The following is a 20,338-nucleotide window of genomic DNA, read 5'->3' on the forward strand; positions in this document are numbered from 1 at the left end:
CCTCTCCGTTTTCTGTTTACTTGCGGGGAAGGGGGAGGGCGCACGTGACGTCATTGCTGCGGGAAAAGCACGCGTGGTCGATTTGTTTTGATTGTGGGGTCTTGCGGACACTCGGGGGAACGGGGATCGAGGGGGGGGGGGTTTGGCCGAGGCGGTCGGGCGTGAGGCGGCGCCGAGACGTGACCTGACGCGAACCGGGCGTCTGATGAAGGCGAGGGAAACACCCGCGGCCGTGATCGCCAGGTTCGGGCTCCGCGATCGTCTCTGCGGGAGAGATGTGCAACACCGTCACACTCAGGCTTCAACCTGCAGACACGCACGGCTCCGGGTGCCTCTTCCTCCTGCATTATGTAAACTGTTTACAGAACAACACAGTGTAATATCCGTTTAAAATGTAATACCTTACTTATATGTAAACTAACTGTATGATCTAAAAACATATATAATTCACGCCATTAAAATATTATGAAGTTTGAGAAGTGTATTTAAAGTAATCACCTAATTTGACTGCACAACAAGAATGGTTTCAACTTGACAGGTAACTTTTAAAAGTGTTTTATGTTTTTTATTCATTATTTCTTTCTAAATAAGTAATCAAACGATTCAAATTTATTGTTTAACTTAATTTTAGACTGTTTCAAAACCAAATACTGCTCCTTCTGTAAAATAAACACTTTACTTCTGATCTTCTGATAATACATGTATATTTATGGATATAAAAACGTAAAAAAAATACTGTTGCATCTTTTGTAGACACAGCGGCAGACAGTCTTGAATGTGAGTTAAGGATCCGGACTGAAATATCTTCGCGGATGTTCTCACGCTGTGCAGGTAGAGGGCGCTCTCGCACAGACGGTCACATCTGCTCATCCGGTTTAGTCACAAGGACACGATCAATTATACACAATGTTTACTCCTGTGTGTCCAGGCATCGTCTAACTCTGAGGGACCAGGACAAGCCATGCAGTCGATCACGTTGACTTAAAACTAGGCTTCAGCTACAAAAAGGTTGAAGTTGCAAAGCAGGCCACTGCTGAGCCGGTGGTTGTTCTATACATATCAATTACTGTCCTAACTAACAGTACCCACCTGTCCAATGGCAGCCAGATGGAAGATTGCTTGGGGGAAGTCATCACAGCAGTGGTGTTTTAATTGCTTTCACTCTGAGAGGATCCCAATATACATATTTTCAAACTAGGTTTAAATTCTTTGTTCCATTTACTTTATTTATTTATTGGGATGCTTCGAACAAAGTTCTGGTTTAATCAGTGGTTTAATAATTAACAATCAAAAAATGTCTTGACTTCACTGCACTACAATCAAGGACAGAGGTGACTCAAATATGAATCAATTGTGCTTCATGATGCTCAAATGTCACCTTTCATCAGGGCGCAGCGCATGTTTAGTGCTTGTGTCACTCCTTCACTGCATTTCATAGTAATTAGCCAACTCTCATCAAAAGTATAATTAATTAAGTCAGGTTCTTTTTCGATAGCTTCATGCTGTTACATCCTGACTCAACTGTGGCTGGCAGCTTCTTGTTGAATGTGTCCTGACGATCACATGACTCCAGTAGTGGCCAGCAAAGCTTTCCATACACATAATGTATTGATCTAGTTCTGTCACTTGCAGCTTGTCTTACATAAGAATCCAGACAGAATAATGAGGATGTTTTCCTGGGTCGTGTTGACATGTTGTGGAGACATTGTTTCTGCAGGATGAAGACTCACACACATCAGTCATTTCCTCCTTGACCACATTTCTCCTGCTTGCAGCTTTTGGTTGTCAGGTCTGTTCCTGTTATGTTGGACCCCAACCCTCATGGAAGTTTAGGAGGCTGTTGCCATGGAGACAGAGCCAGTCCTCCCCCTGTCTCTGGCTTCACCAGTATGACCAATGATTTCCTCTGAGTCAATCACACACCTGCACGATACCTCATTCTGACAGGATACGTCTCAAATGGGAAGTCACTTGTCTCACACATACTCAGAACACGCTTGTGGGTGGACGTGTGCATGTGTGTGTGTTTACTTCCAGAGATCGTCTGCAGGGTTTGTCCTGTGAGATTACACACCTGCGTGATGTCTGAACGTGCGTCTGCCCCCGCGGACACCTGCGGCAAACATAATTCTCGCCAGCCTGAGATGGCGCAGGCGTGAATCACCGCTTCTCTCCTGCTTGACACGGCTCGTCCGAGCGACCCCCGGCCTCTCCAGAAATAGCCCACCTCCACCTTCCCGTCCTGGATGACACCTGAAGTCAACATTCACTCTGCGAACGTACAGCCGCGAGAGGCAGGCATCGTTTTGCCATTTACAGACGGAATGAAGTCACAGCATGGGTGACTCTACTGGGGGACGGGGAATATGGAGGATTATGAAAATGGAAAAGGAGGGCTGTGAATGAAGAAGTGGAAAAATGACAAAGTGTGAATCTTCAATATTAATGTCGCTCCTCAGAGGATGAAGTGTGCACACGTACACACTCCTGTCCCCGACTGGCTGCAGTTTGGTCTCACTTGAATTTACACTCATCATTTTCTAGACTTGTCTGACTTTGTTTTTTCTTTTCCTATTTCTACCTTCATGCAACATGTATTCCTATTTTCCTTAGGTGGAATTCTTTCACTGTAAATAAGTTAACTAATGCATTGAATGTGAGCTTTGTTGCGTCATCTTAAAGTGCCATGTATGTGTTTTCTGTGTGTGTGAGCGTGGAGACTCTATCACTGTCTATGTGGCCCTGTGTTGGACTGATGACCTGCTGATCATATCGCAGTTTCCTTCATTGCTTGCTGTTGAGAAGGTCAAGTGCGGCCACGCAGGCCAGCCGTGACCTTGCAGCTTCTTAATATCCCCCAACGTCCAGTCTGGAGAGGACGACCAGGCTGAAATAGATGCGTGTTTGCCACCTTTAGCACATCGAGCCGTTGAATGTGCACATTCCCAAAACATATGTGCACACTGTGATAACGGCTGGTCTCTATAGGTTGGAACACACAGATTTAGGTTCGCTGTGACTCCTTTATTGGAAGGGTGAGGGTTATCTAGAGCTGCAGGGACCCCAGAACAAAGCATCAGTCATCTTTATCTCCCTCACCAAAGGAGACACACACACACACACACACACACACACACACACACACACACACACACACACACGACATGCACAGCACTAGACAGAAGTTTGTCTCATTGTAGAAATGACCTCTAGGAGTTCAGATCCATCCTCGTGATCAGCTCCTTGGATGGATTATGTGCCTTATTAGCAGCTGCTGTATAGACTGCCTACAATTAATATCACAGTGTCAGTTTGCTCTTCCTTCAAATGAATTCACATTTTATTTCAGCTGCCGCTGCCCAGTATGTCTTGCTCCGCGCAGCAGCCGCGTTCATACCCCGCCTTTCTCGTGCTAAAGGAGCATTTCGCCAGTCTCTGACCACCTCTACCCACCCTGGACATTTTGAGCCGTGACGTATTTACTGACGGGGACGCGCGAGTTTTCACACCGGCGCTCCATCCGCTTGCGAGGGCGACTATTTGGGGAGATAAGCTGCGCCTCGGCGCGGAGCCGCTCTGACACTCAGCTCCTGCGGCTCGGTCCACCTCTGACCAACAGGAGAGAAGCAGCGGGGAGGTTTTTATTGACCTGCACGGCTGAGGAGACGGAGTCAGTGGAAAGTTTGTCCCAACGTAAAACGCGAGCTTTCACCGGGAACCGAGGGCGCGTGAAGATGCTGGGTCGCTGTGTTCTGCTTGGATGCTTGGCTTGTCTTCTGATGACCGCTGCTGCAGACGCCGACGGTGAGTTCACGTTTTCAGCCACTTCAGCATATCACAACTTCATACAAAAGTCACAAGAAGACGGTATGATAAACTTTTTTTAGGTTTATTTAAAAAAAACGCACTTTCGCGAGTATTGTGGTAAAGTTTGTTCCATGACTGAAATAAAAGTAATGGACATGTAGAAGTGAAATGAGCAAATTATTATTATTATTATTATTATTATTATTATTATTATTATTATTATTATTATTATTATTATTATTATTATATCCTTGGTTGATTGTAAGTTATTCTGCTTCCTCTCCTGACAGGTCGGGTGTTCGTGCTGGAGCTGAGGAACTCCTCCGGCCTGCAGGGCTTCAGAGATGCTGAGCGGGCTTGTGCCTCACAGCACGCCCGCGTGGCATCGGCAGAGGAGCTCCGTCACTCCGTGGCGGAGTGCTTCTTCTCCTCGTGCGCGCGTGGCTGGCTGCACGGTGGCGCGGTGGGGTAAGGGGAGACGAGCTGTTCTAGGGAAGATCTAGTGAAACGAACGACATGTAGAGATGTCATGTGTGCTTCTGGGTGTTTTGATGGATGGACGGGAGTGAATGAAAGAGGGAGGCGGCAGCGGCAAAGCAAAGCAGAGCAGGGAGATGGAGGGAGAGAGAGAGAGAGAGAGAGAGAGAGAGAGAGACTCCTCTGTTCCTTTCTGAAGGAGGGGGGAGTCAGAGCTGAGGTGTCACATCGAAAACTGCCTCCATTTACACCTCTCATCTACAGTGACATGAAACACAGGTCTCAGCACCGGAGACAGACAGACAGGCAGCAGAGAGACAGGCAGGGAGACGGGTGCCTGGTTATCGATGAAAAGGCAAAATGAATAATAATAGTATTCATAAACACCAAGTCTGAAGCGGGTGACTTCAAGTCATCGCAGACACTGAAACATTATAAAAGGTCTCGAGTCTTCACTTTCTGCCCTCTGAGTTGCAAACTGATTAGTTTTTACTTTTCTGGCATGATGAAATAATTTCTCTGGAAGTAGGAGTATTCCCACTTCATCGCTGCTCTGCTCCTCGGACTCTGTTAACGAACTTCTGATGCTCAGTTGTGCGCTGGCGCTGATTGTGTGGTCACATTTGCGGGAGCCTGAACGACGGATGACGTCAGCGCGTGAGGCCGGTGCCTTTTTGTCCCATTTTTGGGTCTAGAGCTCCTTCGCTCGCTCAGACGCACGCGGCGCCGCGGACAGTGGAGATTATTCACCTTCACCGCGGCTCATTGTTTTAACATGAGGAAAGGTCTGGCCACACCAGAACCTGACTCTGGATCAACTTAACATTCCAGCACTAAAGAGCTGATGTGCAGACGGCCCTTGCTTCAGTCTCAGTGTTTTCTTTCCTGATGTTTTAGGGGTTATAAAGTTTGCCTCTTAGCTGAGATAAGTAATAATAATAATTTCTTTAAAATTATTAGGTGGGTGTATTTTTGCCGTTTTGACAGTTTTCCAGTGGGTCACACTGCACTGACATCATTTTTAGGTCTGCTGCGTAATAGCAACTGCTTCTCAGGTCGACTCTTCTTCACGTCTTGGTCACAGCTGTCAATCAGGCCTCCGCTGCCCCAGTAACCAAACACAACAATGGCCAGTAGGGTCGCGTCCTTCCAGACCGGCCACGGGGCTTTTTCCCCCTGCAATAGTTCCATCCAGTGAGACATGCACTGAGGTGAGATGCACCCATCCCTCTGTCTGCCTCTCTCTCTCACACACACACACACACACACACACACACACACACACACACACACACACACACACACACACACACACACACACACACTCACAGGCGTCTGCTGGAGCTGGAGTTTAATGTGAAAACAGTCTTTGTGGGTTTTGTCTCTGCGAGTGTTTTCTCGGTGATTTCTGTTTTGCTGCTCGATCGCTCTCTCAGACTTTTGTCCTTATAAGCTGAAGTGAGCGTGGCATGACTCACAGGGCGCACGTCTCACTGTTGCACTGCGCTGCCAGTCACATTCTTTCCCATTACTGATGCTTTGATTAACACCCAGACTCTCACACACACACATACTTAAGTCTGGGCAGATATTTACCCATTTCACGACAGTTATAAGTATTACTTGACGATTATAAGACAAACTGTTGTTGATGAAAAGTGGAATCTGTGGTCCCGTCCTGAGTTCTCTTTCCACAACCTGGATCGATTTTTGCCAGCTGCTGTGAGAACACGATTCGCCTGGGAATTCTTATCTGGTGTGTTTGGATGATAAATGGGCTGATGAGGCTTTAGAGCTCAGTAATAATAAGGCAGGCGTGGCGCACCCACAACATCATTCATCCGGTCCCTGTGGACCACATGTTAAGTCTCTGACGTTATGGTGGTTCTATATGGAGCTAAGTCTGCGGTTACTACACGTATTAATAGTCACGCCGTGATAATATTGTGCTACAGGCTACAGCTGTTTTGGACCCTGATGTGGGTTCCTGCCTCTGATGTCAGGCTGAAGATGTTTGACTCAGCAACTAATCAGAGAGTTGACCTAAGCAAAGTAGAAGTATGGAAACAATGTGAATGATGCAGATGCAGTCGGTCTCATCAGAATCAGTGTGCTTTGCAGCTTTGCTTCATCATTTGCCGCTGTGTTTCCTGCAGGACCACGGTGTGTGACACTGTGGGCGGCGCTCCGAAAGCGGTGGACGTGAGGACACAGAACGCCACAGACGACTCAGCAAACCTGGACGCCTTTTGTATCAAAGATGACGGTTGGTAAACGGGAATCCTGTCCTGTCATGTATTTATAAGTAGCAGCCAGAATGGGTTTTTATATTTCGTTTTCATTGTTGCAATTAAAAATCTGAATATGTGATTTAAAAGTTTGTGTGTGACACTGTAGATAAGTTAATAACATGCAGCCTGGCGTATAGCTACTGTGAACAATTAGAGGCGAGTCGGGACAATCTCTCGTCCCGGCGGCATCGTTAATGCCTGTGTTTTTCACAATTACATTTTCATTTTCAAAAAAGCCCATTTCCTCCTGTCCCCTGAGTCGCTCTTATCTCTTTTTGTTTACAAATGGGATAATCACGCTGTAAAGCTGAATAATAACGATGAGTCATGTTTCATCATCCAGACGGTGGAATAGAAGCATCTTCATCTAACACCATCTTGTGTTCCTTCTTGTGTTTATTGCGTCGCCGTGGCTCCTGTGGACAGACGAGCCGTGTGGGGACCCGCCGTCCTTCCCCAACGCCCGGCTGCAGGGTCGCACGGGCTTCGCCGTGGGCGACGAGCTGCTGTACGCCTGCGCGCCAGGCTTCGCCATGCCCCGCGGCCAGAGCACCTTCAGCCTGCTGTGCGACAGCTGCGGGGAGTGGTACGGACTGGTGCAGATGTGCGTCCGAGGTACGGAGGCGCTGAAAAGCGCTGAAGGAGCAGTGAGACAAACCCACGCTTTTACTCATCCTCTTCAAAGCCTGGAGCTTTGACCCCAGACTCACAAACTGAGACTGTTAGGTGGCTGCTGACCGATCCCAGGCTTTTGGGGAACAGTGTCTTTGTTGTGACGTGGGTAGAAAATGGCGGCTGACGCCTGAGTGCGACATGCCCCTCTGTGGCCCAGGTCACGGCAGAAACGGAACGTGTCCACTCAGGCCTAATGCCAAACTGTGTCCATAGTTAGGTTACAGTGGCCTGAAGCGCTGGTTCCCAGGGTGGGTTTATATGAGCTGAGAGCCAAGAGGTAGAACAATTTATATATACTAATGCTTTATTGTCTGGAATTCATTAAGCCTTATCTTTATTCATTAAGACTGATGGTTTGGCAGTAGAGGAAATAAACTGTATCAGCAAAGCGCCATGCTTTTCTAATATCATGCCCTAAATGACTTTGACAGAGTCTGAGGCAAATGTTTCCTCCTTGTGTTTTCTCAGATGGGTCTGAAGTGCATGTCGATTACGAGGACAGATTCCCAGATTCCCACGAAGACACAGAGGGGAAATCAGAGGAGCAGCATGGAGAGCAGGAAGTCAGAGGAGAGGTGGTGGATCTTGAAGGAGCTACAGAGGGAAAAGTAAAAGATGTCCAGGACGTCACGGGCCGCCCGACATGGCAGCAGGAGAGCAGGGAGGAACCTGAAGCCACAGAAGCACCAATCTCCCTTCTCTCCCAGAAACACATGTTCTGGTTTCCCTCTGAGGCCTTCCAGGAGGAGGGGCTTCCTGTCTCCACCAATCAGAATACGCAGAGATCCTCTGGCGCCCAATCAGAGGAGAGCAAAGAGCACGAGAGCCAGGAAAGGCGGCAGCATCCAGTCGGCGGTGATGATCACGGTGACGGCCGAGACAGGTATGAAGACCACGACGCAGACGACCAAGACGACCACGACAGCCGCCAGGATGAAGACGACCATGACGAACACTATGTTCCAGCTCGTGATGATCTGACCAGCAGGGAACATGACGACCAAGATGATGATAAACATGAGAGTCACGAGGATCATGACGATATAACTGACCACCATGATGAGGATGATGATGATGATGATAGAACTCACGTGGATCACGTGTCTGAAGAGCATTTAGACCGTGACGACCACGACCACGACGTGGACGAGAGCGACACGGATCACGACCACCACGAACACGATGACCACGACAACCACGACGACCACGACAGCTACGACGACCTCGATAGCCACGAATACGACGACGACGGCCACCGGCGCGTGATCTTCTCTATAGGAGCGGACCGAAGTCGGAACGTCACCCAGAAAAAAGCAGGAGCGAAGGCCACCACGGATGAGACCTGGCTGGACGGGTACCCCGTGGTTCCAGAGGAGACGGGAGGCGATGACTCAGCGATGCGTGGGCTGAGGCCAGAGCTCAGACAGAGGGGGTCAGCCTTGAGGTCTACAGACCGACCTAACGAGGTGGAGCTTCGTAAACCTGACCCTTTCCCAAGGGAATCTGAGCCTCCGACCACGGAGTCTGAGTTAGATGGTGCTGCGGAGGACATGTGGGGCAGCTTCATACCCACCGCCCCTCCCTCTCCCTATCAACTACAGCCCTCAGACCCTCACGCCTTGGATTATGACGCACAGGAAGCTCCCACTGACTCCTGGCAGCCGGACCCCACCGAGCACCCCTTCTTCAGCCACGACCCAGCTCCCCCAGCGCACGACGCCGACGACGTCCTCGCCGGGGGAGTGATGGAGGAGCACACGATGCACAACCTGCCCGGCGAGGCCGGCGAGCGGGGCGAGATGGGGGGGGAGAGGGGCGGGAGCGTGTGCGCGGGCGACGCCTGCCCCCCGCGGGCCCCCGGCCGGGGCCCCAAGGTGGCGGCCATCATCGTGGCCGTGCTCGCCGTCGCCACGGCGATCCTGGCCGGCGCGTGGTGCTACCGGCGGCAGCAGCAGAAGAGCTCGGTGTACGAGATGAACGGGAAGAGCCCGAGTCAGAGCGGGCGCGGCCAGCAGATGGAGATGCAGCAGAAGGTGTGAGACGGACAGAGAAGGGTCTGAGTTTGAGGATCCCGGGGAATGTTGGACGGGTAGCGGGTTAGCATAGCGACTCTGAGTGGTGGTGATAGTTCTCTGTGCTCGTGTGTCTTATACCGATCCATTAGTTCTGGCATCTCACTGGACAGAGGGACCGGCTGCACCTGAACCGGCCACACCTCCAGGAAAAGTGGAGTCCAGAGGAGTGTTCTGTGAGCTGAGACTCCTGAGCTCTTGGACGTTGTGGGATGTTTTTTTTTACTTTTTTGATTGGGTGCTTTGTTAGTTTCTTGCTGGCGTGACTTTATATGTTTTAATTGTTGTTTATAAAATTGCTTGTGTACTGGTCTAGTGTTGCAGCTCAGAACTCCTACAAAACGACACAGCACGTCTGGGCCGGTCCTCCCAAAGCAGCAGCAGCCTGGCATCTGTCAGAGCGGCGTCAATGAATTAGACCAGATGAGAGAGTGGGATGAGCAGCGGCACGAGGAGACGGGGCGGGAGGAAGAAGAATGGAAGGAAGGAGCGCTCTGAAACGGCTCCGCCTCTGCTGGGTTTTGACAGGCGGCCGTGAGAGATGTAGGGCCTGCGTCCAAACTGCATACTCAGCCTGTGTGTGTGTGTGTGTGTGAGTGTGTGTGTGTGTGCGTATGTGTGTGTGTGTGTGTGTGTGTGTGTGTGTGTGTGTGTGTGTGAGTCTGCAGTATGTTGTGTTTGACGTTTCCCAGTGAAGATGCTGGCGGCATTCAGACGCTGTTACATACTGGCTCAAGAACCTGTAGTTATTATAAAACAGTGTATTTCACATGACGTCTTAATACAAAATGAGCAATGAGTCATTTTAGCTTAGTGATAATCTGTAATTGTTGAACTGCTTTGCTGTTTGGTGTTGTGCCAAATACTTGAGAACCTAAAATCCAAGACGTGCACATGTAAATACATTTAAATAAAAAGGATGGAAGTGCAGATAGTGATGTTTGGGCTCTACATGTCGGCTGTGGGGGAGGAAGACAAGTCAGAGTCATAGAGTTTCTCATAAATGTGCACCAGTTCTGTTTTCTTTCTGTGTGAAATGATGATGACCTAATCGTGGTGAGGTCACTGAGGACGCCGTACCTGTGAAGTGTTTCTGTAAATATTAGTTAAACACTTTATCGACTGTTTGCTGTACATATTAAAGCCTCCTGTTATCAGCCTTCAAGAAAAGCTCCGTCCTCTTTGCCAGCTGTGCAGAAATGACTTGATCTCACTCAGATTTTAAAACACTGAGAGTGTAAATGTACGACATCTCATTCGTCCTGGTGTTGGGATAATAAGTGTGTAATGTATAGTCATAATAAATTCATACATGTGTGGCTCCGTGGTGATTGTTGCATTTAATTTGAGTTTTGTCAGACACGAGTGGAAATGAAACGGCGCAAAACTGACGGATTTGCCTGGAGGCGACCTTTGACCCCAGCGACCAGCCCCAGATACGACACAGACAGCTGATCAGGGAGAACAACGAGCCATAAAAGACGCTTCGGCGCCGAGGGGAGGGAGCCAGAGTGCAGCGTTGCAGACAGACGCACAGTAACAGTGAGGGAATGTGTGGGGTTTTTAACATCGCCGTGTGACAAACTACACAGAGACTCAATGTTCAAACATTATTAAACATCTCCGTGTAGCTCGGCGCGGCCCGAGCCCGGGTTTGATCCAAAGGCCGCTCCCAGACTCCCTGCTGCTCTGTTCCTCCCTTCCCTTTTCTTCTCTCAGCGGGGAAATAATCAGGACGGATGTTTGGCACATGTCTCTGTGGTTTTATTGAAAATAAAAAAAAAACTATTTTAAAAGACAGCAGATATGATTCACGTTGGAGGAGCGACGTCATGACACTCATTCTATCACACCATCGTGTAGTCCTCTCAGCTCGTCTGCACAAAATGGGGGATTACACGAATCCCCATGTTGTGCGGCTGCAGGTGAAACACACAAAATCCACCACAACCTCTCACAAAATCCAATAAATAGAAACTTGAGGAGTATCCGCGCGCTTCCGCTGTTTCTTTTCAGTGTCCCAGTAGCGTTTCCATCATGGCCTATTCATCCTCGTCCAGGAACTCATCTATAAACTCCACCACCTCCCCCTGCGTGGAGACACACACACACACACACACACGCATAAAGGCATCAACCAGGCATCAGGAGGCTCTGTTTTGAGCAGATCAGCCCCATTTCCAGCTCTCTCTGTGATTTCCCATACCTGGCATTACTAATGAGATCACAACCAAACTGAATGGTATTTTTCCCACATACAGCTTGTAATCCTGGCTTATGTTGCATTGGCCTGAAGACCATGGTGCTGGTGCTGCATCGCAACAGCGTTTACAAATGCTGGGTTCCTGCTGCCATCCCATGGTTGTCTGAGATGTTGCACCCTGATCAAGAAACAGGCCCCACATTGTGCCGCAGGGCGTCATGTGACCAGGCCCAATCCAGGGTTTTTCCATAAGTTACACAAAGCTGCAAACCCACACTGGGTTCACTGGGAACGCTCCAGGTCTAACAAACTGCATCTGGAGGCATCCTGTGATGCACATAAACAGCGAAACGCACCTCGTCGTCGCTCACCAGGCGCTGCCTGGCGAACTCCAGCATCTGCAGCTGCATGGTGGTCTGGTTGTAGTAGCGCACGGCCTCCTGCAGCGAGCACAGGCAGGAAGTGAGGTGCAACACGCAATCACGCGACGTGCCTCTGACCTGCGGGTAACGCTCTGCGTCTTACTGAGCGGGGCAGGAAGTCGTCGTCCGTCAGGCCCCACCGGCTGTTGTGGAACTTGTAATAGGCCACGTTGTTCTTCATGACCTCGTCGCTGGGGTCGAACAGCATGTAGCTGGCCGCGCACGGCACCGCGTTCTTCAGGTCGTTCACTGCCAACACGAACACGACATACAGTTAAAAAAGAATAGGAAAGTCACCGGCTAACACATTAGCGACAACGCTACTCACATTTGTAGTAGGAGAACTGCAGGTAGTGGTACATGGTGGCCACAAACTTCTCCACAACAAACCCCCCCACAACAGGTGTGAGGTCACTTTCACAGCTCACTTTCCTCTCCAGGACTTCTATATAGTGATCTGAGGAGCAAAAGCAACTGGGCTATTACATGTTCACAGTGATGTGGAATAAACAGCACAACATCCAGACATGAACCAACCAGCTATGGACGGGTAGAAGTCCTTAAAGTCCTTGATGTCCCTGGGGCCCTCGGACGCAGCCAGACACTCGTCGTAGACCTTGAAGAAGTCTCTCAGAGCCAGCTCCATGTCCGACACCGACGTGCGGAAGTTGTCCCCGTTGTACGCCCGGACCGCGCGCACAAACAGCGTCTGAACAACACAGGACAGAGCGTGAGTCGGGCCCGGGCCGGGCTCCGGGGCCTCCGCGGGCGACCACCTACCTCGTAGGATTTGGTCTCCAGGTCTTTGAGGTGATCGTCGGCCCCAGGCAGACTCTTGTAATAAGCCATGTTCCTCTGCATCATCTCATCATTCGGGTGTTTCAGCAGGAAGGTGTGGGCAGCGGACACCGCCTTGGCCAGATTGTCAGACTGACACAAACACACACACACACACACACACACCGTGATAAGGATGTACAGAAGCAGAACTGGGAAATGATCGAAAGCAAAGCATTTATTCTGAACTGGGGTAAAATGAGACACAAAAACAGTGATCTTTGAATGATGGTGCTGCGTTCAGGATCTGCATCTGCCACGTACAAACGTGACGTCATAACGCATTTAGTTCAAAAAAGATATCGCCAGTTTGGTTAAATATAGCCTCTGGTGTTACTGGTGAATCAAACAAACACCAACTGTCCCGTTGGTTCGAGTCGGGTCACTTCCTTCTCAGCGTCGCTCACACTCACGCCTTCTCACCTTGAAGTAGGCGTACTGCAGGTATTTGTACGGCTCCCTCCTCTCGAACTCGTCGATGGTGTCCCTGCTGGGCATGGTCTGCCTGAACGCGGGCAGGCCCTGCTTGCAGCGCTTCAGGCACTGCGCGCGCTTCATCACGTTGCCGAACGCGCGCAGCTCCGGGAACTCCTCGAACCGCCGCTCGTCGTCCAGACGCACGGAGCTGCAGTTGAGGTTGCAGAAGGCCTCGCTGTCGCGCAGCAGGCGGTACAGCCGCAGGGACACCTCCATGTACTCCACCGTCTCCTTCCACTTCTCCCCGGTGTACTGGTCCAGCGCGTACTTGTACGCGGACTCCAGGGGCATCAGCTCGTGCCGGGGGAAACTCCGGAAGCTGTATTTCTCGTACTGTGAGTTCGCCGCACCGGTTAAGCACGCGACTAGGAGCGCGGAGAAGATCGGAGAAGTGGAGGGTGCCATTTTAAAGTTTGGAGGAGATGGTGGAGGGTCTGGGTCTCTAGGACCGCCTTGAGTTCCTCCACGTATCCAGACAAAGCCTACCCTCCCTCGGGCGCAGGGGCAGGATCGGTGGGGGCTGCTGGAGCCGCTCCTCCCACTGAATCACGCACGAGTAAACCTCTGCTCTTTTTCTGTCCATATACAGTACACGCATACAATAGGGAGGGCACCTCGTGGACACAAAGTAATAAGCTGAAAAAAAGTTTTTATATGATGCCTTTAAATTCAGATTTCCTTCCGTCCTCAATAAAAGTTATTTCCCATACACGGTTTCACCCTACAGCTAAAAGAAGTTCCCTCTGGGGCACTAATTGGACCCCTGCTGAGAGGTGGAGTGTCCCTCCCTCCCTCCTCCCTCCACTGCCACGTAGAGGCATTCCTGTCCGGTCTCCCCCCTCCAATGGCCCGAATCCCACCATCACAACAGGATCCATGTATAACATCATCTATTGGACACTTTATGTGTCCAGCCTAGTGCTTAAAGTTAAGTGAGGTTCAGAAGCGTGTGTGGTTCTGGTTAGAGTGGATCCAGAGGGGGATATGCCTGCAGCTGTGAAGAGACCCTTGCGTTACCACGTTGACACATATCAGAGGCCGTACTGCGCAAGAGCAATACTATCCCATTCAATTTGGAAGTGCGTCAAGTCTGCACAAAGGAAGACTGACGAGATAGGAAGCGCTTCAAAATAAAAGCATGGGCTACACTTTAACGATGTTTTTGTGTGAGACTGATTCACAAGCAGGTAACGGATCATATAGATTCATTTGTTTCAGCTTCCCATTTATTCTAAACATATAGATAAAACGAAGCGTTTATGTAATCCTTCCAAATTTAATACTTAATGTTTAACCGGATGTTGTAGATTTCCTGACTTGACACGTGATCGTTCCTTGGGACCAGGGGCAGGACTTTAATCCAAGTCGGAGTAGGGGAGCGAACGCACCAAGGAACAGGGAGGCAGCGCGCACACTTCCAGGACCGGAGCGGAGTTCTCGTCGTTTGCTCGTCTACCGACTGTGAAAATGATTCACTGCGCGCTGCGGGTGTTGTACCTGTCGATCCTCGTGTCGTTCGCCGCCTGCAACGCTCCTCCCGTACCGTTAGACGACATCCTCATTGAGAAAACCTTCGTGCCAGAGCAGTGTGTGCGCGCAGTCAAAGTTGGGGACTATGTCAGGTATCACTACATCGGCATGTTCCCGGACGGCAAGAAGTTCGACTCCAGGTGAGTGTCGCCTAAAAAACCCCGTTAGCAGCTCGTTCTCCCGGTCGAAGCCCCGAAACGGGTGCACGGCGCGAGCGGCGTGCGCGATGCGTAAAAGTGCGCGTCCGGCGGTTCGCCACAGTGAGCCACGCAGGCAAACAGGCTGAGCCGTGGATCCACATATGCTTCATCCTTTACAGAACCTTTTTATCCCAACGACCTCGACAGCGATTCTACAAATGACCTCAGATGAATGGATGCAGGAGTTAATAATCACAATGGTGATCAGTTGCTTTTTTGATGGAACTTCACTAATTTGGGGGGATTCTGCCTGGAGAGACAGCAATAAAAGTGAACCCAAGAGGCTGAATGAGAAAATCAACCATGATGGGCACTGTAGTATTAATACATACATACAAACTCTGATGCTTTAATACAACCGCTGACTTGAAATGAAACCATGTTAATCAGATTGTTTAGTTTGTTTAAATTTTCCTGAGTGTTTATTTGTTCACGTGCATCTGTCTCAGCTACGATCGTGGCAGCACCTACAACGTGTTCGTGGGCAAGAAGCAGCTGATCGAGGGGATGGACAAAGCTCTGGTCGGGATGTGTGTGAACGAGCGAAGGCTGGTGAAGATCCCGCCACGACTCGCCTATGGGAAACAGGGATATGGTGCGTGCAGTATGTTGTATGCTAACTCACAGTAGCGCGTCGCTACGTCCCATCACTCCACTGACTGACTGCTATGAAGCATGTTGGGAGGAAGTGAGCTGCTCCCTGGCGTCCATGTTTTCTGTTGTCAGAGGAACAAGGAAGCAGCTCAGAGGAAACTGCAGCTGTTTACATTCTTATATGAGAAACATATCAGCAAATGATGGCACGCTGTCAGAGCATGGGTGTATTTGCTGCATTCGTGCCTAGAGTGGATATTTAGATAGAGGGATAATGGGAGGGAGAGGGAGGAGACGGGGCATGTGTGGACAGGTTGACGCTGGGACCGTGTCCTCAAACCACCAGTGGGAACGAGCGGAAGCGCGAGAGGGAAAGGTGAGATTGAGAAGAAACCTGCCAGCTCAGCAGACCCCCCCCACCTCCCCCCAACACACAGACACACTATGGACTCAGCTTCACACACGCCCTCTGCTTATGTGAAGGCAACTAAAAGCCATCTTCACATCCATCAAATAAATATTGACTGTATTATTAAATATATATATATATTATATAGTAAAGCATAAGAAAAAAAAGTCTTCCAACTCTCCGCTTCGTTCACCAGGTGACATCATCCCTCCCGACTCCATCCTCCACTTCGACGTGCTGCTGCTGGACGTGTGGAACCCGGAGGACGGCGTGCAGGTCAAAACCTACCACACGCCCCCCACCTGCTCCAGGAAAGTGGAGGTGTCCGACTTTGTGCGCTACCACTACAACGGCACGCTGCTCGACGGGACGCTCTTTGACTCCAGGTGCGTTTTGAACAGAGCTCCGCTGTGTTGGGACCTCAATTTCCTCCCGAGTTCTTTGATCAGAGGAGGCACTATATTTATACATGAGTTTTTTTAAATACAAATCAAAACATACTTGAATATTTCAAATGCAGATATCTGGAGCCATGACCATTGACTACCTCCACACATACACTTGATTTTATACTTTGCTTTATGTCTTCTGGCTACATGACTAAACTCAATGATACATTGAAACTCCTGACACAACATATAATTTCTAACAAACACTAAAACTGTTGACTTTACATATGATTTCCCTTACGGGACAACAGCCTCTGAATTTTCCATTGTACTTCAGAGGCTATCTCACTCCAATGGCTGACACACACACACCCACACACACACACACACACACACACACACACACACACACACACACACACACATGCTAATGCTAAATCATAATAAATCATAAAATACACTGATAAATGAAACAGACCTCACAGCTGACACAATAGTGCACACGAAAGCAGTTGCACGAAAGCACAACAAACAAAAGATATTTAATGTGTCTGCGGCGTCTTTCCCTGTAGTCACACCCGCATGCGCACCTACGACACCTACGTCGGGATTGGGTGGCTGATTGCTGGTATGGACCAGGGCCTGCTGGGAATGTGTGTTGGGGAAAAACGCATCATCACTATGCCTCCATCACTGGGATACGGAGAGAACGGAGACGGTGAGTGTTCAAGTCTTTGATGTGAGCCAACAAGACCAGTTCTGAAAGTCCTTAAAAAACTTCATTAGAGCAAGATTATTAACATTGTGCATATATTCAAGAAGACTCCCATCATAGTACTTGCCTCCCTAACGTTCTTCTCTCTTTAGGCAGCGACATCCCTGCACAGGCGTCCTTGGTGTTTGATGTGGTACTTCTGGACCTGCACAACCCCAGAGATGGGATCGCGGTGACCAATCAGCAAGTGTCCGAGTCCTGCACCAGGAAGACCGTGGCTGGAGACTTCGTACGATACCACTACAACGGCAGTCTCCTGGATGGGACATTCTTTGACTCCAGGTGTGTGAAGAGGTCATAATAAACCCGTCTACTGTCTGCTGTTCTTCGTGCCGCCTCACAGTGGCAGCAGTACTCTGCAGGAGAGACTAGTGAAACACATGGAACAAGAAACTTAAAAGACAACTATTGGAAATCTTCTGTTATGTGTTTTTCTGATGTCTGATGAATTGGGACCTCTAACTTTATAACTTTATTATTTCCAGGATGTTTTCAACACTTATTTAGCATTGTATATGTTGAAGAACTGATTAGCATGTTGCTAAACGTCAAGGCCTTGCTATGTTTCCACCAGACTCCTTTCTCCTCTTATCTTACTGACATACTCACATTGTCGCCAGCTTATTATAAATATGTCATGATCCTGAATGTCTCTTCCAAAGCTGCCAATGATAACATGTTTATCTGTCACTCCATAGCTACTCCCGTAATCGTACCTATGACACCTACGTGGGTCGAGGCTATGTGATTGCCGGCATGGACGAGGGACTCATTGGAGCCTGTGTGGGAGAGAGGCGCACCATCACCATCCCACCGCATCTGGCCTACGGGGAGGAGGGAACAGGTATGCAAGGGTCACGTGAGCGTCAGGCGTCGACATCAAGACACGACATACTCCTTTATCTACAGCTTTAACCAGCAGATCCTTTGTCTAATTCATTCTCAGGTACTAAAATCCCGGGTTCGGCTGTGCTGGTGTTTGACATTCACATCATCGACTTCCACAACCCCTCAGACAACACCGTGGTCACCGTGACTCACAAGCCAGAGCTGTGTGATAAAGTAACGAAGAAGGGAGACTTCATCAAATATCACTACAACGCCTCTCTGATGGATGGCACGTCCATCGACTCCACGTGAGTAGAAGAAAACAGCAAGATTCTGACTGAGTGTAGTTAGAAAAAGAACAAAGGAAAACATCTACATGGATAAAAGTCCAGACAATACAATAAAAGTGCCAATTTAATAAAAGTATCTTTAGTTTAATTGAAAATGCATTAATAAGGTCTTAAAGAAACACAAGCTATATACAAGTGCCATTCAAGGCCAGTAGACGGAGAAACACGACCAATGTCAGCAGCTACAGCTGACTGAATCATCACACAGCACACACAGGTGACAAGGACAGTACAACATTCACAAACAAAGAGCAACACACAATACAATAACACTGGCAACACTGATGACCAACAAAGACTCGCCTCAAACCAGGAACATAAATACATCTGCAGACTTTTACACTAACCCCATACATAAACACGCAGGTGCCGTCTCACAAGAAAGAAAGACCACATGCATTTACACCAAATCTTGGCTTTTCAGTCTGTGCATAATAAAAGTTTGTCTGTCTTTCACACTTAGGCATAATTATGGAAAGACCTACAACGTAGTCCTGGGAGCCAACCAGATAGTGCCCGGCATGGAGGACGGACTCATGGACATGTGTGTGGGAGAGAAAAGACACCTTATCGTCCCTCCTCACTTGGGCTACGGAGAGCGAGGAGTCAGTAAGTCATGCACCGCACAAAGAGAACCACACGAGGCCCAAAAACAAGGAGCTACTGTAACACGGCCGTTGCTCCATGTTCCACGAGTTTGCAAATAATTGCATTCTGTTTTAAGGTACATGTGAGACGTTGTCTGACAACGCCGTTCAATCGGACTGATCTATAATCGTATATATCTATATCTAATATCTATAATCGTATCTATCTGACAATCTATCAGATGTAAAATCTTCCTCTCCTCAATTCAGACATTACCAGAGAACCATTGTGTGTGTGTGTGTGTGTGTGTGTGTGTGTGTGTGCAGCCGATGAAGTCCCAGGCAGTGCCGTGCTGGTGTTTGACATTGAGCTGGTGGAGATGGAGGAAGGACTTCCTGACGGCTACATGTTCATCTGGAACGACGACGTGTCTCCGGACCTCTTCGCCGAAATGGACCATAACAAAGACGAGCAGGTGGAGCCCTCAGAGGTGCGTCCACGCCGTTCCACTAGTTTATAGGTGATGCTGGAAGCTAGAAACTCCCCTCTGAACAACTCCTTTTTTGTTTCCGCAGTTCACCGACTACATCACGCGGCAGGTTAACGAGGGCAGAGGCCGTCTGGCCCCCGGCTTCGATCCCTATCGCATCATCGACAACATGTTCTCCAACCAGGACAGAAACGGAGACGGAAAGATCACAACGGAGGAGTTCAAACTCAAAGCAGACGAAGCCTCTGCCCACGACGAGCTATGACGGGACTGAGGGTCAGAACTCGGGCCGGGGAGTTGGGGAAAGGGTCAGTGAAGGTAACTTGTGTGTGCAAGTGTGGGAGGAGATTTAGCTTTTTTACATGAGCAAAAGGTCAAGAGGCCAAATAAGAAGAAAGTGAGGATTTACGGAGGTTATTTTGTGGGTTTAAAAAAATGTTTGACAAGAACTCTGGTGATAGTTAACAACTTTTTTTTTTGTTTCTGTCATTGAGTTCTTAATGTGTTTTATGTAACATGCTTTTAAAGACACTCCTGTTTAAGAACAAACCAAGACCTCACTCCACAGTCTCTACATTTAACACTGCTGTTGTGCGTGAAACTTTTTTCACTGGGTATCGACAGCAGCCGTTCTTTGGGTCGGCCGCTTGTACCGTATAGTTTTTTTTTTGTTCTTTATCAAAACGTTGCTTGTTGTTTCGGACTTTGTGCTTTCGTGTGCATGTGTGTGTCCGTGCGAGAGAGCAGTGTGTGTGAATGTGTGCGAACACTGAGGTTTGATGATTCAGTGTCAGAGCAAAGTTTGATTTGTTTGTTTAAATAAAGCGACCTGACCTAAAATAAATGACCTGACATGAGTTTGTGTTTGGAGACAATTCACAATTCACACATTTTACATTACATTCTTAAATTTTTTTTTACTGA

At 48.9% G+C, this 20,338-nt stretch overlaps 3 protein-coding genes across 5 annotated transcripts; 2 read left to right on the plus strand and 1 right to left on the minus strand.

Annotated features, from left to right (window-relative positions):
- The first annotated feature begins 167 nt into the window (after positions 1–167).
- On the plus strand, positions 168–10,642 carry susd5 (sushi domain containing 5). 3 transcript variants are annotated; one of them, XM_029166296.3, is made up of 8 exons: positions 168–538; positions 754–831; positions 929–1,887; positions 2,038–3,804; positions 4,098–4,275; positions 6,441–6,550; positions 7,002–7,190; positions 7,719–10,642. In XM_029166296.3, the coding sequence occupies exons 4-8, from the start codon at positions 3,735–3,737 to the stop codon at positions 9,287–9,289; spliced, it is 2,118 nt and encodes a 705-aa protein (XP_029022129.1). In that variant the 5' UTR covers positions 168–538; positions 754–831; positions 929–1,887; positions 2,038–3,734; the 3' UTR covers positions 9,290–10,642. The 3 variants fall into 3 exon arrangements, with proteins under 3 accessions (XP_029022129.1, XP_055368659.1, XP_055368660.1); XM_055512684.1 differs by having other exon boundaries at positions 929–1,008; positions 1,776–3,804; XM_055512685.1 differs by having other exon boundaries at positions 929–1,008.
- A 422-nt stretch (positions 10,643–11,064) lies between these two features.
- Positions 11,065–13,912, minus strand: crtap (cartilage associated protein). The gene is made up of 7 exons (XM_029166302.3): positions 13,208–13,912; positions 12,728–12,877; positions 12,485–12,656; positions 12,276–12,404; positions 12,051–12,196; positions 11,882–11,965; positions 11,065–11,412 (listed from the first exon to the last, which is right to left on the minus strand). Exons 1-7 carry the CDS (start codon positions 13,664–13,666, stop codon positions 11,365–11,367), a joined length of 1,188 nt encoding a protein of 395 aa, XP_029022135.1. The 5' UTR covers positions 13,667–13,912; the 3' UTR covers positions 11,065–11,364.
- A 697-nt stretch (positions 13,913–14,609) lies between these two features.
- Positions 14,610–20,271, plus strand: fkbp9 (FKBP prolyl isomerase 9). Its single transcript, XM_029166301.3, has 10 exons — positions 14,610–14,931; positions 15,441–15,586; positions 16,191–16,380; positions 16,956–17,101; positions 17,251–17,440; positions 17,857–18,002; positions 18,105–18,294; positions 18,800–18,945; positions 19,251–19,414; positions 19,500–20,271. The coding sequence occupies exons 1-10, from the start codon at positions 14,729–14,731 to the stop codon at positions 19,677–19,679; spliced, it is 1,701 nt and encodes a 566-aa protein (XP_029022134.1). The 5' UTR covers positions 14,610–14,728; the 3' UTR covers positions 19,680–20,271.
- The last annotated feature ends 67 nt before the right edge of the window (positions 20,272–20,338 follow it).

This window comes from Betta splendens, chromosome 11 (assembly GCF_900634795.4).
Source record: "Betta splendens chromosome 11, fBetSpl5.4, whole genome shotgun sequence".
NCBI classification, from domain to species: domain Eukaryota; kingdom Metazoa; phylum Chordata; class Actinopteri; order Anabantiformes; family Osphronemidae; genus Betta; species Betta splendens.